This window comes from Lucilia cuprina, chromosome 5 (genome assembly GCF_022045245.1).
Source record: "Lucilia cuprina isolate Lc7/37 chromosome 5, ASM2204524v1, whole genome shotgun sequence".
In the NCBI taxonomy this organism is placed as follows: Eukaryota; Metazoa; Arthropoda; class Insecta; order Diptera; family Calliphoridae; genus Lucilia; species Lucilia cuprina.
The window spans coordinates 13,634,396-13,655,491 of NC_060953.1; the positions used below are offsets into that span (position 1 = coordinate 13,634,396).

Below are 21,096 nucleotides of genomic sequence, written 5' to 3' on the forward strand. Positions count from 1 at the left end.
CAGCCTCTGCCTCCAAAGTGTCAGTTTATAAAAGCGAATAGTAAATAAAGTAAACTAAAGTTAAAACCCTGTAAAAATGAAGAATATTGCTGAAAAGACATTATATGGAATAAATACAAAAACAAAATTTAAATATTTTAAACATTAAAGTTTGCTGCTGTTACTGGCTGTTGGCTAAAAAAAATAACTACAAGAAAACAAAAACTTTATTAATTAAAATTTGCTTAAGAACACAATTTCATATTATTTTTCCCCTTTTTATAAAATTCTGAAAGAACAAAATTGGTTACTGCATAAATATTTACAAATACTTGTTGTTGTTTGTGTCCATATAAGAAACAATCTCAAACTAGGGGTTTGTAAGATTGACTGTAAATAAACATTTATAAGATTTTTTCTTTAAAGAAAATGTAAAAACTTTTAAAATAACTTTTGTCATGCATAAGTGGCAAAAGCAAAGAAAAAAAAACTTTTATTTTTTGACAAAATTTTCTACATTTTACTTGTAAAATATAAGTTCAAAAAGGTTTAAGGGCAAAATAATTTCAATTGAAAAACCATAGAAAATAGAGAATTTAGAAAGAAAAACCATTTAAGGGGAGAGAAAAAGGGAAAACTATTGAAAAAGTTAAAAACAATTATGGTAGACAAATATATTGTTAAAAGTTTTCTAATAAAGACACATATAACATGTTTTTTATTTAAAAAAAAAGTTATTAAATAAAAGAGAACTTTTAGTTAACCCCCAAGACTGTAATAGTTATAAATCAATGTTAATATATGTTTGTACGTAGTAAGATTAAAATATTTACATAATAATACAAATCGATATCATATTGTTAAAAGAGTTGGTTTGTGTCCTTACTAAAACATTTCCAAGGTTTCTTAAAATTGGCTTTATAGATCACTTTTGCAAAAGAAAAAATTAAATATTTTAAACAGACTTGTTTCTTGTTCAATTTTCCTTAAATTGACGGCATAGATCTTTTTGCAACGTAGTGGGTTTGTGTCCTCACTTTTTTACTCTTAAGTTAGATTTTTCTCGACTGTTTCCCAAAACAGGAAATTCGTTCAAAAGGTCTATGTGATGCTTTGTATGTTGATGGATATATTTCTTCATAAAGCTTAAAAAGAACAACTTTCCTAAGATAGTAGGTTTGTGTCTTCACTATCGAATGATTTATCACTGCAAAATATTTATATATTCTACACTTCTGTGGCCAATTTTCAATTAACATTTGCAGTTTTTTAAATTAATTATCTAACACTCCATTACAGTAACCATTGTTTTCTTACCACACTTTTACAATCATTTATCATCTTTAAAATAAAAACTTCTGTTGCCAGTATTAGAAAAAATAAAAAGAAAATAAAACCTGACACAAAACTTAATTTAGTAAAACTTTTACATCGTACTATATCTTTGCATGCAGCTGCAACTGCAGCATTTTGCAAAAGGATGTGCTGCTTTGCCATATTTTAATTGTTCTTTGTATGAAAACAATTAAATATTATACTCACACACATACACTTACAAGTTGTGAAATAATTGAACAATTTTGTTTTAATACAGAAAAGTATTATTTTAATTTGTTTTCTTTCGATTTTGCAATGAAATTGTAGATTAAAAAAAAAATTTTAAATTAATATTAGTCAATTTTGGACATTTTAAAGCAGGCAACTAACGGCTGACTTAGTTGTCCCGATTTTTGGAGACATAATTGTCTACAAAACGTAATGATGAGCTGAAAAGCCCAATTCAATAGTCTAAAGTCTAGGCCATAATCGAGTATATAGTCGAGTCTATAGTATAGTCTATAGTCTAGTCTATAATCTAGTATTTAGTCTAGTCTATAGTCTAGTCTATAATCTAGTCTATAGTCTAGTCTATAGTCTAGTCTATAGTCTAGTCTATAGTCTAGTCTATAGTCTAGTCTATAGTCTAGTCTATAGTATAGTCTATAGTCTAGTTAATTAGATATTTAGTTAGTTAGTTAGTTAGTTAGTTAGTTAGTTAGTTAGTTAGTTAGTTAGTTAGTTAGTTAGTTAGTTAGTTAGTTAGTTAGTTAGTTAGTTAGTAAGTATGTACCTCTTGTCAACCTTTGAAACAAGACTGAAAGGAGGTTGCTGTAGTGATCTGAAAAGAACTGGACAATTTTTTCCTATTTTATTCTAATATTTACTCTGGAAGTTTTTTAAAATAATTTAAAAGCATAAATCTTTTTTCTTTTAGCTCAAGATTACCACAAATTTCTGAAATTACTGCAGAAATAAATGCGTATAATATATATAAACTTAAATACAAATTTTATATAAAATTGTTATAAATAATTGTAGTTAAAAAGACATATTTTTTAACAGCCCCACCACTATGGCAATACTTTTCAACTATTTCATATTATAATCGCCGACATAAATCAAGGAATTTACAGAAAAATTACAATTGAATTGTATTTCTAGCTGTCAGTATTGTACTAAATAAAACCACTAAACTTTTAAGGCTCCTTTTTGACCATAAGTAGAAAACATTTCACTTATAATTCTATTTTATTACTCTGTTTATGAATGTCCTCTAAGTATGTTCTACAAATATCTAAAGTGCTTAAGTTTGTAACACAAATTCCCCCGAAAAATCTTTTATGGTGTGGCTTAAGTGGCCAAAAACGCGTTAAGAGAAATTACTCTCTAAATATCAAACTGTAACAAGCTTTAGCCATCAAACCAACACCATCACCAGAGGCAAAAATAATGTCTTCACACAGTCAGTCAAAACATTCATCACTCTTACTCACTTCAATTTTCATGAGTGTTTCATAATGATGATTAGCAATATGAATAGAGTGTCATTATTGACAGGACTGCGAGGCATAAAAGAACACCAATAACGTAAAATGGGGCAAATGAAAATGTATGTAAAGCAAAATGAAATGTTTTAAAGCAAAGAAATTAAAAAAAGAAAATACTGTTCTATAGATGAAGATGATTTAGATGAATCCGAACCTTTTCTTTAGTAGACTTTTGAAAACAATCTAAAACGTTTGTATAATTTAAAATTTCAAATTTTTCATTATTCCTAATTACTGTTATGATTTGTTCCGATTTTCATAAAAAATGTTCGGATCATATTGATCTGAAATTCTTTAGAAAATTGTACAAAATTTACTAAACTTTTTGTAGTAGACTATACTTTAAAGATTTAAATTCCCTTAAGAACTTTTTTTAATTCTTTCATCAAATTTTTTATGAAAAACATTTAAAATTTCTTAATTACTTCCTTAAGTGTTTTTTGGTCATTTAAAAACCACAATCATTAGCAAATGTTAATATTTGTAAAATTCACATTTCTCCCAACAAATACTTTATGATCTTAAAGAAAGCTAAAAAAAATAAAAATAAAAAAATTATGACCATAAGAAAACCCAAAAAAATAGCTATAAATGTTGGGCTCTGTATATTTCCCCAAAATAATTTAATTAATTACTACAAACAAAACTTTATTTTCTTACAAAGAAACCACAAGAATTTTCCAAATAAAATAAAAATGAAACAGTTGAATTTGTTTACAGAAATATTGGGTGAACCAATTGGAAATTGTAGGAAAATAAGAACAAAAGTTAAAAATTTCTCATGTTTTGTCTATGATATCCACATGATGCCAAGATTTGAACAGGAAGAGTTTTTAGCTATAACTCCAAAAACAGTCATAGATTTAAACGCCCTTATGGAAATTTGCTAAACTTCTGAAGGTTTTTCTCAACTTAACTCATAGCTGATGGCTATTGTTTCGACTACAAAGAGAAGTACTTATTTGGAAGAGTGAAGTAGAATCTCAATGAAAATCTATTCCCTGAGAATAGACAGCCATTCCGCAGATAAATGAACATTTGTTCCATGTATTTAGCAACACTTTGAACATTCTTTCCCTAAGAAGCATTGTTGTCAACTGACTTATCGGTCTAGTAATTAAAAGACTAGACAATAAGCTAGTTTATAGACTAGTCAATAGACTAACCATTAGAAGTAGACAATATGCTAATCAATGGATTGATCAATGGACTGGTCAACAAACTAGATCATAGACTACTAAAAACTAGTCCATAGACAAGTGAAAAGACTATTCAATAGACTAGGCCATATACAAGACAAGAGTAAAGTTTATGGATACGTCAATATAATAGTCAATTAACAAATAAATAGATTAACTAGTACATAGTTAAGAAACTAAGCTAAAAACTAGTCAATACATTGGTCAATAGATTAGTCAATAGGATTGTTAATAGAATTATCCATATACTAGTCAATAGAATAAACAGTAGACAAGCCAATATACTAGGCAAAAGACTAGTTAATAGACTAGTCTAAAGATTAGTTAATAGAGTAGTCAAAAGACTAGTTAATAGACTAGGCAAAATATTAGTTAATAGAGTACTCTAAAGACTAATCAGTAGAATAACCAACCAACTATTAAAGGGACTATACGATAGAGTAGTCAATAGACTAATTACTAGTAGACCGACTAGAATAGAAAAGACCAGCTCATAAGCTAATGAATATACTAGTCCATATACTACTTAGACTATTAATAAACTAGTCGATAAACTAGACAATGCACTAATCAATGAACTAGTCCACATATAGTCTAATCCATATAAAAGTCAACAAATTGGTTAACTAACTGGTCGATTGGCAAGTCTCAGTACTGATTAATAGACTAATCCATATACTAGTCAATATATTAGACAATAGACCAAACTATGGACAAGCCATCAGACTTGTCAGTAGACTAGTCAATGGACTAGCGCATAGAATAGTCAATGATCTATTCAATAGACTAATCAATGTTTAATATAATAGTCTATAGTTCATAGAACTAGTCCATAAGCTAGTCAATACTTTAATCAGTAGACTAGCCAATATACTAGTCGATAAACTAATCAATTGACTTGTTAGTTGACTAGACTATAGACTTGTCAATAGTCAAGTTATAGATTTATCAATAAACTAATTCATAGTATAGTAAATTGAAAAATCCTTAAGGGCACTTCACACGATCACACTTTACGTACGACAAGTCTAATGAAAAAGTAAAATGAAATTCCATCCGTATATTTTTCGTGTTTACACGATTGGTATTAAATAATAAAAAAGTAAGATCGAAACAGCTGTTTCATGCGATCTGCTTGTTTTTGAATCATTTAAAAATATCTGAAGAGAGCCATACGCTGCGAAATTTTCCATCCGTATTCTATCTCAATGTGTAATGGTTTCATTACTTATTGCCTTTAGACGATCCCATCCGTTCTCTTGACAGATCATTTTACTTAAGTGATCATGTAAAGCCGGCTTTACACTAGTAAATTTCTTTGCTCTAAATCCGAACTGTTTTTCAAAAACAATATTGTTAACAAAATCCATTACTAGTTAATTTCCTACAGGCTATTTATTTAAACTTAATTTAAGATTAGAGAAAATAAAAATTTTTTCCAAAAAATTTACAAAAATTTCAAGAACTCTTTTGGTTTTGTAGGATAAAGCATGAACAAAGTATTCAAAACTGACACAGCTGTTACAATACTTTGTAAAATACTTTTTTTGGGAAAAAGTTTTTCTCAATGTTATTTTTTCTAGTTCATTATACCCTACAGCACTTTAGTAGGGAGGGTATATTGGGTTTGTGCTTATGTTTGTCCGTCCGTCCGTCTGTCTGTCTGTCTGTCTGTCTGTCTGTCTGTCTGTCTGTCTGTCTGTCCTTATAATTATAATCAAACTACAGGTCGCAATTTTGAAGATAATGAAATTTTGAAGATAATGAAATTATGGTACATGGTAATGAAATTTAGTACATGATATTCTATAGCCCCAAGGCGAAGCCTATTTAAAATGGTTAAGATCGGTCCATTAATTCACCTGGCCCCCATACAACTGAACCCCCGATTCGGGCTTGTAAACCTTGTAATCATACTAAATCACATTTTTTTCGTATGCAGGTGTAGGGTATCATACGGTCGGCATCGCCCTACAATAACTTCTTACTTGTTTTATTTTATTTATTCGTTTGTTTGCTATTTGATTTCTTTACATGACCTCTAGGCAAATCATATTGCATTTACCATAAATTGAATTTAGTCACTTGCTGTGCAGCATTGAACTATTCTACACCGCCCCATATACTTAGAAAGTTTTAAAATGCATTTTTGCTGCCAGTTAAAAAAATTATATTTATAGAACACAGTTAAATATTTCAAATGGTTATAATAAAATGCATTAAAATAAAACAAAAAATAAAAAAAAAAACAAAACGCCAACAAAGATATTGTATTTAAATGGTCTTATAACTCCCCTGGTGTGTTCTAGAAAATGGTCCATTGTAATAAACTCTTGATGGTTTATTTTTTCTTTTTAATCGAGTAAATGTTGCTTGTTACGCTAACAGTCTTCTTGGCTTGACTTGACTTGGCCCAAATCGTTTCATTGAATTTTGTTTTTTTTATTAATTTTTTTTACTCCAACTTGTTTCCTCTTTCCTTCTTTTCGTCGTTACATTTGTACAATTTTTGTTTAAGAAAATAATAAAAGCAGCATTTTGTTGTTGTTGTTGTTGTTCTTCCTTTCCTGGTAATTGTTATTATGGCTTAGAAAAGAAATAAGAACAAAAAAATATATAATAAAAATAATATAAACGAAAAAAAAAAATAGAACAATTTTTTAAGTAGGGTAATAATATTAAACTCGTTATAGTTTAAATTCATGCTAAAATAACGATAAATTTTAATGAGTTCATAGTAAGAAAAATAAGACTTTTAAACAACTACTTATACTGAAATGGGAGTTAAAGAAACGTATAATAAGAAGAAATATTTATATTAAAAAAAACATATAAAATAGATTTAAAGACTTTTTGAGAACTTTGTTTTAAGCTGTTAAAATTAGATAGAAATACCACTTATTTTAAGTAAATAAATTTAAATATTGTTAAACGTTTGTTAAGCTTGTAAAAGATTTTGTTAAGAAATTAACATTTGTAGATAAAGGACTATCTGAAAAAACGACCATTTACTAGTGAATCTCGAAGAGCTTAACGTGAGTACCTGGCGTGATGCCCTACCCCACGGTGGTCTTTTTAATCTACTGGGTAGACTTGAATAACGGTCTACCATCGCCTCCTGAATCCTTCAATGAAGAACTCAAGTGGCAATTTTTGTACATGAATTGGGCCGGTGCATGTACAAGCATTTTGATGAAGTACTCGAGCTATCTAATCTCTGACCATTGCTGCCCCGTTGCTTAACTTCCGAGATATAAAACTTTACTTTCGTTTACAACCATGCAAATGGTATGGCCTCTCTTAATTCGGCAATAGTACCTAGAGACGTATCTGGTAGTCCGAAATACCCAACAAATGGATCAGTATCCCTCTTTTATGAACCGATAATGTGGCAAAGGAAGTATGAATTCCAAAGTCAATAATTTAAATAATTGCCATGACAAATAGTCGCGTAGCATGTATCAATATATCCCGTTGAGATGGCAACAGCACCGAGGAACTTCCCCGAAATGAAGAAGGCATACTAAATTAGTACTAATCTCTAATATATGGGGACTTTCTCAATCGTTCACACAGTCCATCGCATCAGTTCCATTCTTATGATCATAAAGATCAATCTATGGGATGACAGGCAATAATTGAATACTGACCTGAAATGCCCCAGCATATGTCGGTGTCCCATAACGTAATCAGCATCCCAAAATCGATCGGGTTCAGGTATCCAGCATATTCCGCTTTGTACACAGACCTGTTCGAAGAGAGAATTATACAAGCCATTAGGTATAGGATATATCAGTCCTTAAACCAACATTCTCTCGCAGGATATATCAGTCCTTAAACCAACATTCTCTCCCAGCGAATTTGGGTTTAAACTACGTGCATCCCGAAGGAACACCAACCAACTGACCAGCCGCAGGACATAGTCCTGCAGGTAACTGGCCACTCGTAGTAACACACTATGCAGTGTTCTAGTTTGACCTCTTTCAATCTATGCAAGGACTATGCCAGACAGTAGACTGTAAACATTTTTTATTCCCGGCCAGGCTAGAGGTATTGCAAAAACCCCTTTATTCCCCGCAATTGCAATAACACCAAGGTGGAGGCTTCACCAAAGTAACATGCCCCCGCGGGGAATTTACTAGGGAGTTTAAAGTTCATATTCTTGTTTAGACTAGTCCATAGAATCGATTAGCCGATTTGTATCTCAATAATAGGGGCCATGAGAAGTTGTGCCGCATATGCTCTTGGTTCACATCCTCATAAAGGATGAGGCGCGCAAATCTTCACTCAGTTTAAATGCAAGTAACTTGGTGGGACACACGAATATTATAAATACATTCATGACTGATCCATATATATCGATTCCGGATTGTAGTTCAACAGTATTGACACTACACAGAGCCTTTGAGTTTCGTATATCACAAAAGGAACATATGAAAAACATAAATTGATGACAGGAACATGGTGAATAAGTATGGTTTACATATGCTTCCAAAGAGATAAATGGCAATACTGAGGTAGTAATCTATGGCCCAAATTTCCAAAAGGCCATCGTGCAAATTGCATGCAATTATCATTTGCATAAGAGAATGTTTTAAAAGAAATCTACGATAGTTAAAGATATTTGTGTTATCGAATAGTCAGGAGGCCCTTAAGGATTTACTATCATATGAAATCAGGTCGGGTGTCGTTCTTGACTGTTGGACATCTCTTAAAGAACTGGGTAAACAAAAATAAACTCATACAGTGTTGGATACCTGGCCATTAAGGACATTCTGGCAATGAAAGAGCAGACTGCCTGGCAAACATATATTTGACATTGAAGATACTATTCGTTGGTACCTCCAAGGGATATATTAGGGAAAAATGCGATTCGTATGATGAATCTGAATTTCTTTGCCACTGGGAGTCAATATCAGGATTCAGGCAGGCAAAAAGCTTCATATTGCTAACAAAAGGTAAATCACAAAAGTTACTATCACTCAAAAAGATGACCTAAGATTTCTAACGGGATTTTATACTGGACACTGTGGACTTAGCACATTCCTGGTAACAATGTGAAGAGACTATTGCAAATTCTACAAAATGCATGATGAAACCTCATGTACATGTACTTTGCGACTGACAGCCATTATGTCTTCTCAGAGGCGCTTTTCTTTCGCCCCCTTCAATCAAGTGTACATGTACAAAAGTCTATAAATCAGTACTCTAGTACTGGACTAGTCAATAGCCATTTATTCAGATAAGCCTACAGATTTCTCAATGATTTGGTCTACAGACTATTCAGTCCGAAGCTTATTAACCTTCCACGGCCATTAGTTGGATGCTGGGTGCTTGCTAAAATCTGTATCGATTTAGATATGTCCATCTATCCGTCTGTCTGTCTGTCTGTCTATGTAAAACACACACAGGTTGAAAGAAGGCAAAGGATATCAACCAAATTCATCGGAAATTGAAAATTAGCAAAATCGGTTCACAATGTAAAAAGTTTTGAGTAAAGTTTTCAGACTACCACGAGCAAATAATGTCTTTTCGTAATTCTTAAGAAGTTCATGTATGTTTTCAACAATCATAACCAATTAATCAAAAATTTCCCATAGCCCTAATATAAAGTAGTAGCAACACAAAATTTTACACATGTAATAATAACACGAAGAGTTACAAGTTATAGCTCTAATATAAGGCCCACTTCCGAAAATCACTAAAAGACATATCGGTATTAAATTTGACTTGAATAAGTTTTGCGTAGATCAAATTCTTTTCTAATTTTAAAATACGAAAAACATTTTTATATGTTTTTGTGTAAAAATATTAGACATGAATTATTCTCAGTGTACAGTTATGTCCATGCTGCTTAAAACTTTTGTTCATGCAGTTTGAATTACATTTCTAAAAAATACATAATGGATACTATGTTGCTGTAGGCAGTATCCATATTGTATTTTACCTCCACGAGTAGGAAATACTACGAATCTTTAGTACAATCAGATGTAGTGTCATCACACAATACATTTAATCTTTATTTTTGAACGCATTGAAATTAACACCCGTGAAAGCATTTTCAACGAAAAATATGACAATTCTTAATTTCATAGGAATTTGGCAAAATTGACTACATATACTGAAACGACTTCGTGTTGCTCTACACTATAGTTGTTGTGAAGAGCAATATAGCGAGCTCAGGTCAGAAAGCTTTCTGCGTTATTTTGCCAGTAACCTACTCTAATTGTAATCTTTTAGACTGCTACTCTCCACTCATAGAAACAACCTTACTGATGGGTTAAAATGCTGCAGTTCTAGCTGCAGTGCCACCAAACACCGTGTTCATATTTGTAATCACTTAAACATTTTAGGAAATATAAATATACATTGTATATGATACATCAATGCTATATACTTGTCCACTTCAATGATTTCCAGTACTCACAATTCAATCAAGCAAAAAGCATTTGATAAGTTTCTGTGCGCCTCATAACAGTGAAATGAATACACTAAAGAACACAGGGTGTATGAGAAGCAGGTGGTTTTCTGGTCAGTATTTTGAACCTCTGTTATTTAATTAGTCAGTCTTAGGTAGTTAGTTATGTATTTAGTCTGTTTTAGTTCAGTTCTAGTTCTCTCCTAGTTCAGTTCAGTTCTAATTCAGTTCTAGTTCAGTTCTAGTTAAGTTCTAGTTCAGTTCTAGTTCAGTTCTAGTTCAGTTCTAGTTAAGTTCTAGTTCAGTTCTAGTTCAGTTCTAGTTCAGTTCTAGTTCAGTTCTAGTTTAGTTCTAGTACAGTTCTAGTTCAGTTCTAGTTCAGTTCTAGTTCAGTTCTAGTTCAGTTCAAGTTCACTTCTAGTTCAGTTCTAGTTCAGTTCTAGTTCAGTTCTAGTTCAGTTCTAGTTCAGTTCTAGTTCAGTTCTAGTTCAGTTCTAGTTCAGTTCTAGTTCAGTTCTAGTTCAGTTCTAGTTCAGTTCTAGTTCAGTTCTAGTTCAGTTCTAGTTCAGTTCTAGTTCAGTTCTAGTTCAGTTCAAGGTTCTTGAGAAGCAGGTGTTTTTCTGGTCAGTAGATAGAACCTACTACTATTAGTTAGTTCGTTAGTTAGTAAGTTCGTTAGTTGTTATTTAGTTTGTTTGTAATTTGGTTGTAAATCCAAAACTCTAAAAAACCATTTCACATATAAAGACCCCCTTTACTTCAACAACATCAAATACAAATCTTGCTAGCCACTATCATATTCAGCATTATCGTAATCATCAGCAGTCAGGCAGACACCGATTTCGTCATCATCATAAACAACAAATTGTAATAAAATGTATTAATTTCATTTTCGCACAATCGCTTTTGCCTTAAATTTTCGTAGACAAATTGATTGACAAACTGACTGACAGCCTAACGGACTGATGGTTGATTGAATAAATAAGCGAATGAATGAATAAGTTGCAAACATTTCTTCCAGATATCTTAAGTGTTTTGGATCGTACTATGTTCAGCTGCTTTCTACTGTTAGTCTCAAACCCTTCTCTTGCCTTTATTGCTATTTCTTCTATTTATTTTCTTTTTTTCAAATTCTAATGAAATTACCCAAATAGCGCCTGTATGTCTCTCCAGTTTCCAATAGTAACAATGCCAATATGTACATTTAAAGAACACTTGTTTGTAACAAAAAATGTGTTTCTGAAAATGTCCGTTTGCCATCATTATCATTGAAATGTTCGTCGAACATCATAAAATGCTAATGAGCATTACTTTGTTCATGCTTGAACGAACAATAAAGTATGTTGCTTTGAATACTGGAGAATAAATGAATATGTATTTAGGTAGGAATGTTTGAATTTCAATAGAAGTGCGAGTGTGCATTCATTGAAAACTAAATTTTAATGGAATGGTCCTTCTTATTATTGTTGAACGAAGTGTTTTTAAATTAGAGCAACACTTGCTGAAAATTATATTCTTAACTGGTCCGTCTTAAGTGGAGAAGGAAACTGCAGGGCCCTAGGATAGAACGATAATGGATATACTTCAGTTCTAGTTCTAGTTCAGTTCTGGTTCAGTTCTAGTTCAGTTCTAGTTCAGTTCTAGTTCAGTTCTAGTTCAGTTCTAGTTCAGTTCTAGTTCAGTTCTAGTTCAGTTCTAGTTCAGTTCTAGTTCAGTTCTAGTTCAGTTCTAGTTCAGTTCTAGTTCAGTTCTAGTTCAGTTCTAGTTCAGTTCTAGTTCAGTTCTAGTTCAGTTCTAGTTCAGTTCTAGTTCAGTTCTAGTTCAGTTCTACTTCAGATAAGATAATATCGTGTTAAAAGGCCCCTTTTATTTACCCCAATTGGCCTTTTTACTCTCACTTGTCTCAGTATTGCAATGGCTACAAAATCTTCGCACTTTAAAATCATGCTGCTATTAAACATAACTACTGCCCAAAATAGTAAGACATACTTCAGTCCACATTTACTGCACTCTACTCTACCACTTCAATCTATGAACAAGCACTTGAGTCATAAGAAGAAAAAATAATGCAAAGAAATCCCAAGTATATTGAAATCATTCAAGTGTTAAGAGAAAACACTAAAAATAAAACAATTTAAGAATACAATAAAAACCCCCAACAACAGAATATCAGACAAACTCTTCTAATAGTTAAAAACAACATTACAGAATACATAATTACGCATACATTTCGTTAAGTGTACGAAGAAAAAAATTGTGGAAAATAAATTCTAGTTGGCTGTGCATTACATTGTGTCCCATAAAAGTTGATGTAATGAAAATTCTATTAGCCAAATAAATTGTCATTGTGTCACATACGTTAGGGAATCGGTAGACTGACTGATTGTGTAAAATGTAAAGAATGAATGAATGTATGACGAAATGACAGACTGAGTGGTTGTATAATGTAATGAATGCATTTAAGTGGGTGCATAAATGTTGGAGAATTTTTTTGGGGGGAATATGTAAGAGGTAATTTTTCTAAGAGATTTTTTATGACGCTGAGGTTTTTTATGACTTTTTTTCTGCTTAATTTTAAAGAAAGTCATTAGGATTTTTTTTTGGGTTTTTATTCCAAAGTTTGTATATTAAGTAATTTTTAAGTGGATTTTTTCTGTTATTAATTAGGGACAAAATTTTAAAAGACTTAAAGAAAAATGTAAAAATGTCATTAATGATCTGAAGTGTTAAACTATAAAAAAGAGGAAGTAATTTGTCTTTTATGATACCTCAAGGTTTTAAAGAATTTAATGACCAAAGCAATAAAAAAGTTCTAGTGATGACAACTAACTAACTAACTAACTAACTCTCTAACTAACTAACTAACTAACTAACTAACTAATTACCTAGCTAACTTACTTACTTACTTACTTACTTACTTACTTACTTACTTACTTACTTACTTACTTACTTACTTACTTACTTACTTACTTACTTACTTACTTACTTATTACTTACTTACTTACATACTTACTTACATACTTACTTACTTACTTACTTACTTACTTACTTACTTACTTACTTACTTACTTACTTACTTACTTACTTACTTACTTACTTACTTACTTACTTACTTACTTACTTACTTACTTACTTACTTACTTACTTACTTACTTACTTACTTACTTACTTACTTACTTACTTACTTACTTACTTACTTACTTACTTACTTACTTACTTACTTACTTACTTACTTACTTACTTACTTACTTACTTACTTACTTACTTACTTACTTACTTACTTACTTACTAACTATCTAACTAACTAACTAACTAAATATCTAACTAACTAACTAACTAAATTACTAACTAACTAACTGACTAACTAACTAACTAACTAACTAACTAACTAACTAACTAACTAACTAACTAACTAAATTACTAACTAACTAACTGACTGACTAACTTACTAAATAGTGTCTTTTATAGTAGTCAAGGTCCACTATGGATCGATGAGTTTAGACGGATATAGTCGCTTATTTTTGGTGGGGGACTTGTATGGGGGCTATAGGGAATAGTTGTTGAGAATTTGAAGGTTCTAGCTCGTGATTTATCACTGCACTCGTTTTCTTCTGAATGATACCTTATATATATAGGTTAGGATCCGTTATGTACCGAGTTTTGCTAGTATATATCTGATTTTTACCGAATTTATTCGATTTACTCATATTTTTAAAATAGTTGATTGTTGTAACAGATTTTTGGGTTGAAAATCTAAATGTGGAAAATTTAAAACCTACAGCTCTTTTCGTACGGACTCTGCCATGCTTTCAACAGATAGACCGATGTTCACAGACATGGCTAGATGTTAAAATTTAAGAAAGAACGTGATATATGCGATATGTGTTTTTTAAGTTCTTTAGAGTTTATATTAGATACAAGTCTACACTTAAATCAATATTCTATCAAAAACTTTACTTCTTGTGGATTTATAAACTTAAGTGTGTTCTTTTGAAAGCCATTAAACTTATGTTCTCCTTTCAAATATCTTTTCTTTTTAGATTCCTCTCCCATACCACATCTTTGTGACAATGTCAAATGCCCTACTCTCTCAGAGTTATCATGCCCTGCTGACAGCAGTATTCGTGAACTTATAGCCGAACCTTTAATAGCTGTTGACGATGAAGAGGAGTTACTTTATAACTCCAACAATATAACGGAAATCACCGAAGAAATCTTTTCACAATGCTGCCTTAATAAAAAATGTATTTGTAATCTCTGTCATATACCCGATTGTCACGATGATAATGAAGTGGTGGTAGAACTACTACCCGAATCTATTGATATGCCTGGTTTTTGCTGTGGCAAATACGAATGTCAAATGGAACCCAATTGCACCGAAGTTCAAAATACCGAAAACTATTGGTTGAGTAATTGTCAACGCTGCAAGTGCTATGGTGGCCATAAGATGTGTCATCAAATCTGTGATGAGGGTATAAAGAAACCGGCCATGTGTCATTCGAAGAATTTGAATTCATTCTATGAGCATGGCCAGAGATGGCGTGATGGTTGTTCTGACTGTGAGTGTGTTAATGGTGAGGCCAATTGTTTGATTACCTTCTGTAAGGGTTTAAATTGTCCCAAAAATCGTCAGGTACAATTGAAAGATAAATGTTGTCCAGTTTGTTGGCCTAATGGTTTTGCTATGCCCACTGCTGAAGAGGAATATGGTGAAGATGGCGATTTAGAAGAACATAATGATAATGAAATTGAATTGGATCATCATTATGATAATAATGAAGACTATAATGAGAATGAAGATCAAGAGCAAGAACCCGATATAGAGTTAAAACCAATTAATGAGTTGTCAAAAGCTACTACTATGGAAAGCTCTACTACTAGCACTACCGCAGCAACTACTATCAGCTCACCAACACCAACTACTAGTACCACAACTACAGTTAAGCCTACTAAGGTGGAGACAACAACCTCCACTACCTCAAAACCAGTGGAACTTTCACATTCTACCGCCACTACCCCTGCCACTGTCACTAACACACCCTGTAAAACTGAACAACTGACCAGCACTAGCACTTCTAGTAGCACCACTCCCGAACCCTGTAACCGTCAAGAAGTACCCGCCACCTACCAGGTCTATCCCCAAGTAGTCGAACTTATGCGCTATAGTCAACACAACAATCTACTTTACACCATTATTGGTTGCCTTTCTGTCATAGTGGTCATATTGGCTGCCTGGAATATTCACCTCAAGGCCAAGCAAAGATCCTATAGACCTGTATCTAATTTCGATGATAATTTTAATCGTATGACCTCTAACATTAAGAAAACTAATGATTATGTTTAAGCCCCTTTAGGGTGGGGCAACACAGCAGCAGCAGCTAAACGAAATATACTATAAAAACAAATTAGTCTAAGTAAACTAAAGTGTATAGTGTAGTTCTAGAATCTGCCGTTATTTCTAACAAACTCACACACACATACATTTATATACATTTAGACCCAACTTTGCTTAGCTGAGGATCTCAAAATACTTATATGAAGAAAAAAAAATTATTAAATGAAAAAAATTTCAATTTTAAAAAGAGAAGATAAGAAAAAAACACTTCAATTATGATTTAATTTAAAAAATATATATATTACAAAAAAGTATTCAATATTTTCCTAAATTTTAGTTAAATTCTTATTTTTTATTAGTTTTAAAATAAATTTATTACAAAAAAATACATAAAAAACCCACCAGATTCATTAAAATCTTTGTCGAAACTATATTTTCAAAGAAACAAAAAAGATCATAAGTAATAAAAAAAATTATAAACCTCAGTAATAATAGATCTAAAAGTAAAAAAGAAAATAAAACTAAATGCTTTCCCAAGAATAACTTAAAAAAGTAATCGGTTACTCACCGGGAATGGTCTATAAAAAAAGCTATGTTTTACATTTCACAGGTTCTATATAACCCTCATACTGTGATCTTAACAATTAGTCCTTAACCTAAGATTAATTATTTGATTTGCTACAAATGGTTACTTTTGAAAATAACCGGTTACTCGTTAAAAGGTTATTTGTGCAAAAATGAAATACATTTTAATCCATGAGTATATATTTATATTTTAGAAAATTTCATAATTTACAAAAAGTAACCGGTTACTTTGGAATCTTTAACATAAAGCAGGTAGTAACTTTAGTTATTCTTAATTTCTTTAGTGTTATGTTTGAAGTTCATAAAAAGTAAGTTTAAACGGTTACTTTTTCAAATTACGGTTACTTGTAAAAAGAAATCGGTAACTTGTAAAAAAAAACCTGGCTATTTAAAGAAAAAACATTCTAAATCTTTTAAATTTCGATAATTTTACCTAAAACCTAAAACATTTTAAAAAAATTTTTCCAATTAACAAAAATTAACCGGTTACTTAATAGAATTATATGAAAAATAGTTAATGTTTTTAAATTAAATTCTTTTACTTTGTAAGAAAAAAACAAGTAAGAGTTCTATATTCGGCTGTACCAAATCTTATATACCCTTCACCATGATGTGTTAAAAAAAAGTCGGTATCAAAAACTCTTCTTTCAAATCACTTACTTCGTGCTGAACATACTTAATTTCATATTTCTAGATTCAATATTATAGAAATTTGAAAAAAGTACTTTTTGTAGAACTAAAAAGTACTAAAAAATAGTCTTTGACGTGTTCTAGTCTACTCCGGACTCTACATACTTAATTTCATGTTTCTAAGTTCATTATTAAAGAAAATTCAAAAAAGTACCTTTTGAAAAAACGAAAAAAGACCAAAAAGTTCCATTTTATGTGTTTTCACCTAATTCTGAATCTACATACTTAATTTTATGTTCCTAGGTTCAATATTATAGAATATTCAAAAACTACCTTCTGGATATCGAAAAAGTACCAAAAAATTCCATTTTATGAGTTCTCACACATTCATGTTTCTAGGTTCAATATTATAGAAAATTCAAAAAGTACTTTTTGTAGAACAAAAAACTAATCCGGACTCTACATACTTAATTTCATGTTTTTAATTTCATTATTATAGAAAAACTCAAAAAATACCTTTTGAAAACGAAAAAGCACCAAAAAGTTTCCTTTTTTGGATTCTCATCTAATTCCGAATCTATATACTTAATTTCATGTTCCTATGTTCAATATAATAAAATATTTAAAAAGTACCTTTTGAAAAACGAAAAAGTACCAAAAAGTTCCCTTTTATGGGTTCTCACCTAATTCAGACTCCACAAACTTAAATTCATATTTCTAGATTCAATTTATAAAATATTCAAAAAGTACCTTTTGAAAAATGAAGAAGTACCAAAAAGTTTCCTTCATTTACCCATGAAGTACCTAAAAGTTTCATGTTTCTAGCCAATAACAACACACTAGCGCTGCTCTCGCTTTGCCACACTTGCTCTGCTGCACTCGCTCTGCCTTGGTTTTTATAAACAGAGTACAATAACAAAATTTACCGTATGATTATGTATTTTGTTTTTGTTTTTTTTGCAATTTCTGTTTGTGCATTAATAAAAAGTCACAGTTTTTTGATGAAATTTTCAGAGGTTAACTCGGATTTTTGCTCATATCTCCGTTATTTATGGAGTGATTTTGCTGATTTTAAATAGCAATCTTCCCGAAAACATGTTTAACAGAATTATTGAAGATTCGGATTTCGCCGATATCTAAAAACTGATTTCAACAAACATACAGACAACCAGACGGACGACAGACAGACATGTCTAAGTCGACTCCGCTATCTATAAGGATCCAGAATATATAGGGTCGGAAAATTATATTATAGAAATTACAAACGGAATGACAAACTTTTATATACCCTTCTCATAAAGGTGCAGGGTATAAAAAAATAACTGAAAAATTGTAATTATTTTACTAAAATATGAGAATGGTTGTATAGAGTAAAGCAATAGTTTAACTTTCACAAAATTTACTAAAAGTAACCGGTTACTTTTATCAAATACTTAATAATCTTAATTTTATATGAGACATTTTAAATCATCATCTAGATAATGATTATAATGTTGCTATACAAATTTAAGCAAATATTTATGAAAATATAATGGTTACTTGCTGCAAAATAACCGATTACTTATACTTTTAGAGTTGTTCTTTAAGAAATCATTTAGTTTTCTTTCTTTAAACAAATCATACAAAGTTATACGATATTTTTTAATGCATATTATCAAAACAACTTTTATCTCATAAAATTTAAGCCCCATATTCTTAGGGTCTTATTCATAAAAATTTATCAAAGGTTTATAAAACAGTTTTTCATATAAAATTTGTTCTATAAAACTTGTTAAGAATAAGGTAGTTAAATGCTTTATAAAGTTATTAATGGTTTATTGTAGAAATTTTGTATGAAAAATGTGTGTAATAAACCTAAATTAAACGATTAATAACTTTATAAATTCGGGGTTAAATATTTAACAGAAAAATAATAAAAAAAATCCAAATATAAATACAACAACAAATTATTAACTTAAAATATTTAACTATTATTTATGTGATATATATTATTAAGTGGGTAATTTTAGAAAGAAAATTAAAACGAACGATTCCTGTAAATCTTGTTAAAATCATTTACTTAGAACAAACGAAGAACAAAATTTTGTATGAAACCAAATACAATTTCTGTTTTTTCTAACGAGTACTTAGTTCGTTTTTTTGTTTAAATAAAACATATGAAGTCTTCATAAAATTATTTAAAACATATAATTATTATACCTACTTTTATACAATTATACTGTATTACTAACTTTAAATAAACATTTATTTTTTTTTTGGAAATTTTAAAAATGTTTAAAATTTTTTATTTTATTGCTTTTATTTGTTTAGTTTTAAAACGAACTTACGATTTATTTTAAACCATATTTTAATTATTTTAGTCTTATAAACACTTTGTTAAACCTTTATAAAATTATTTTCTATAGAAAAAAGAAAACAACAAAACATTTTTTTTCTGTTTTTTTAAATATGAAATAATTTTAGTTATAAAATCCATAATTATTATTTTAGTTTTTTAAGTTATATTAAGCAACGAAAAATTTTTAGTAAATAAACAAAATTTTATGATTTATAAACTATATCTTAATATAAAAGTGTTTTATTTAAAGCATACTTTAAGGCGGCATAAAATTACCATTAAAATAATGAGCAAATCTCTTTGTTAAAAGGAAATTTTAAAATTTTTAAACTTAAACCGTAACAGCTTAAAGAGAAAACTCCCTAAGACCCTGTTAATGTAAACAAAGTACTATTTAGTAAAAAGTACTATTTCTACTACTTTTTTACAAGTATCATTTCTCCGACTTTTTCTTAATTTAAGTTTACAAGAATATCAAATTTTGCTCAGTTTTGTGCAAATATATTAAAATATAACAAAAGTACTTTTTTTTGAAAAAAAGTACCTTTTCTACTACTTTTTACAAATAATGAAAAGTTTCTAAATATATCTTTTACTTCTTCAATGTTAAAATTCTGCAAAAGTACTTTTTTCTACTACTTTTTTTGTTACAAGTATCATTTCTACTACTTTTTCCTAGCTTAAATCTACAGGAAACTTTAATTTTGCTCAATCTTATGTAAATATATGAAATTAAAACAAAAATACTTTTTTTTAAAAAGTACCTACTACTTTTTACAATTAATGAAAACTTTTTAAAAATATGTATCTTCTATTACTTCAATGTAATGAAATTAATACAAAATATTATATATTGTGCATTATTTCAAAAAAAGTAGTAGAAAGTATTTAAATCATCAAGAAACTTTTATTTTTTTTAGTTTTGTGCAAATATATTAAAATATAATAAAAGTACTTTTTTTGAAAAAGTATCTTTTATACTACTTTTTACAATTACTGAAAACTTTTCAAAAATATCTTCTACTACTTTAATGATATGTTATTTAGACAAAATGTAATATTTTGTGCAATATTTACATTACTCCAAAAAAAATACTTTCTACTACTTTTTTGAAAATGTACAACATACTTTTTCTTAACTAAAACCTGCAAAAAACTTTAATTTCGCTCAGTCTTATGTAAATATATTAAAATATAACAAAAGTACTTTTTTTGAAAAAAGTACCATTTCTACTACTTTTTACAATAAATGAAAACTTCAAAAATATCTTCTACTATTATTAAAAAAAAATATGATATATTTATGAAATTTTTGGTTCAAAATTGTTACAATTAACATACACCTGGTTCACACTAGGAAACTTTTTTGGGAAACTTTTGATTTTTGTGTGGAAGAGAAAGAAAGGTTGATATTTCTTTCTCTTTCTCTCACACACAAAAATCAAAAGTTTCCAAAAAAAAGTTTCCTAGTGTGAACCAGGTCATAGTTAGGCTGTGATATTTACATGGAAAAAAGTAGTTTTTTCTAAAAAGGTATCTTTTCTACTACTATTTTAAAATTAATGACAATTTTGAACAATTTAACTTCTTTCAGTTTATTGTAGGAAAAAAAATATGAAAATTAAATAAAATATTGCTATATTTAAACAAGTAGGAAAGTATAGTCGGGCATGGCCGACCATATGATACCCTACACCATGAGTATATTTTTACAATTTTTACTTTTATAAAATTTTTATTTTTTG

The 21,096-nt window shown here is 29.8% G+C and overlaps 1 protein-coding gene across 1 annotated transcript in view; it reads left to right on the forward strand.

Moving 5' to 3' along the window:
* The window catches only part of LOC111679430, a 74,656-nt gene extending 58,362 nt beyond the window's left edge, over positions 1-16,294 (forward strand). Inside the window, exon 2 of the mRNA XM_023441009.2 lies at positions 14,504-16,294. Coding sequence (XP_023296777.2) covers positions 14,504-15,807 — 1,304 coding nt within the window. The 3' untranslated portion in view covers positions 15,808-16,294. The remainder of the gene's footprint in view (positions 1-14,503) is intronic.
* Positions 16,295-21,096: the final 4,802 nt, after the last annotated feature.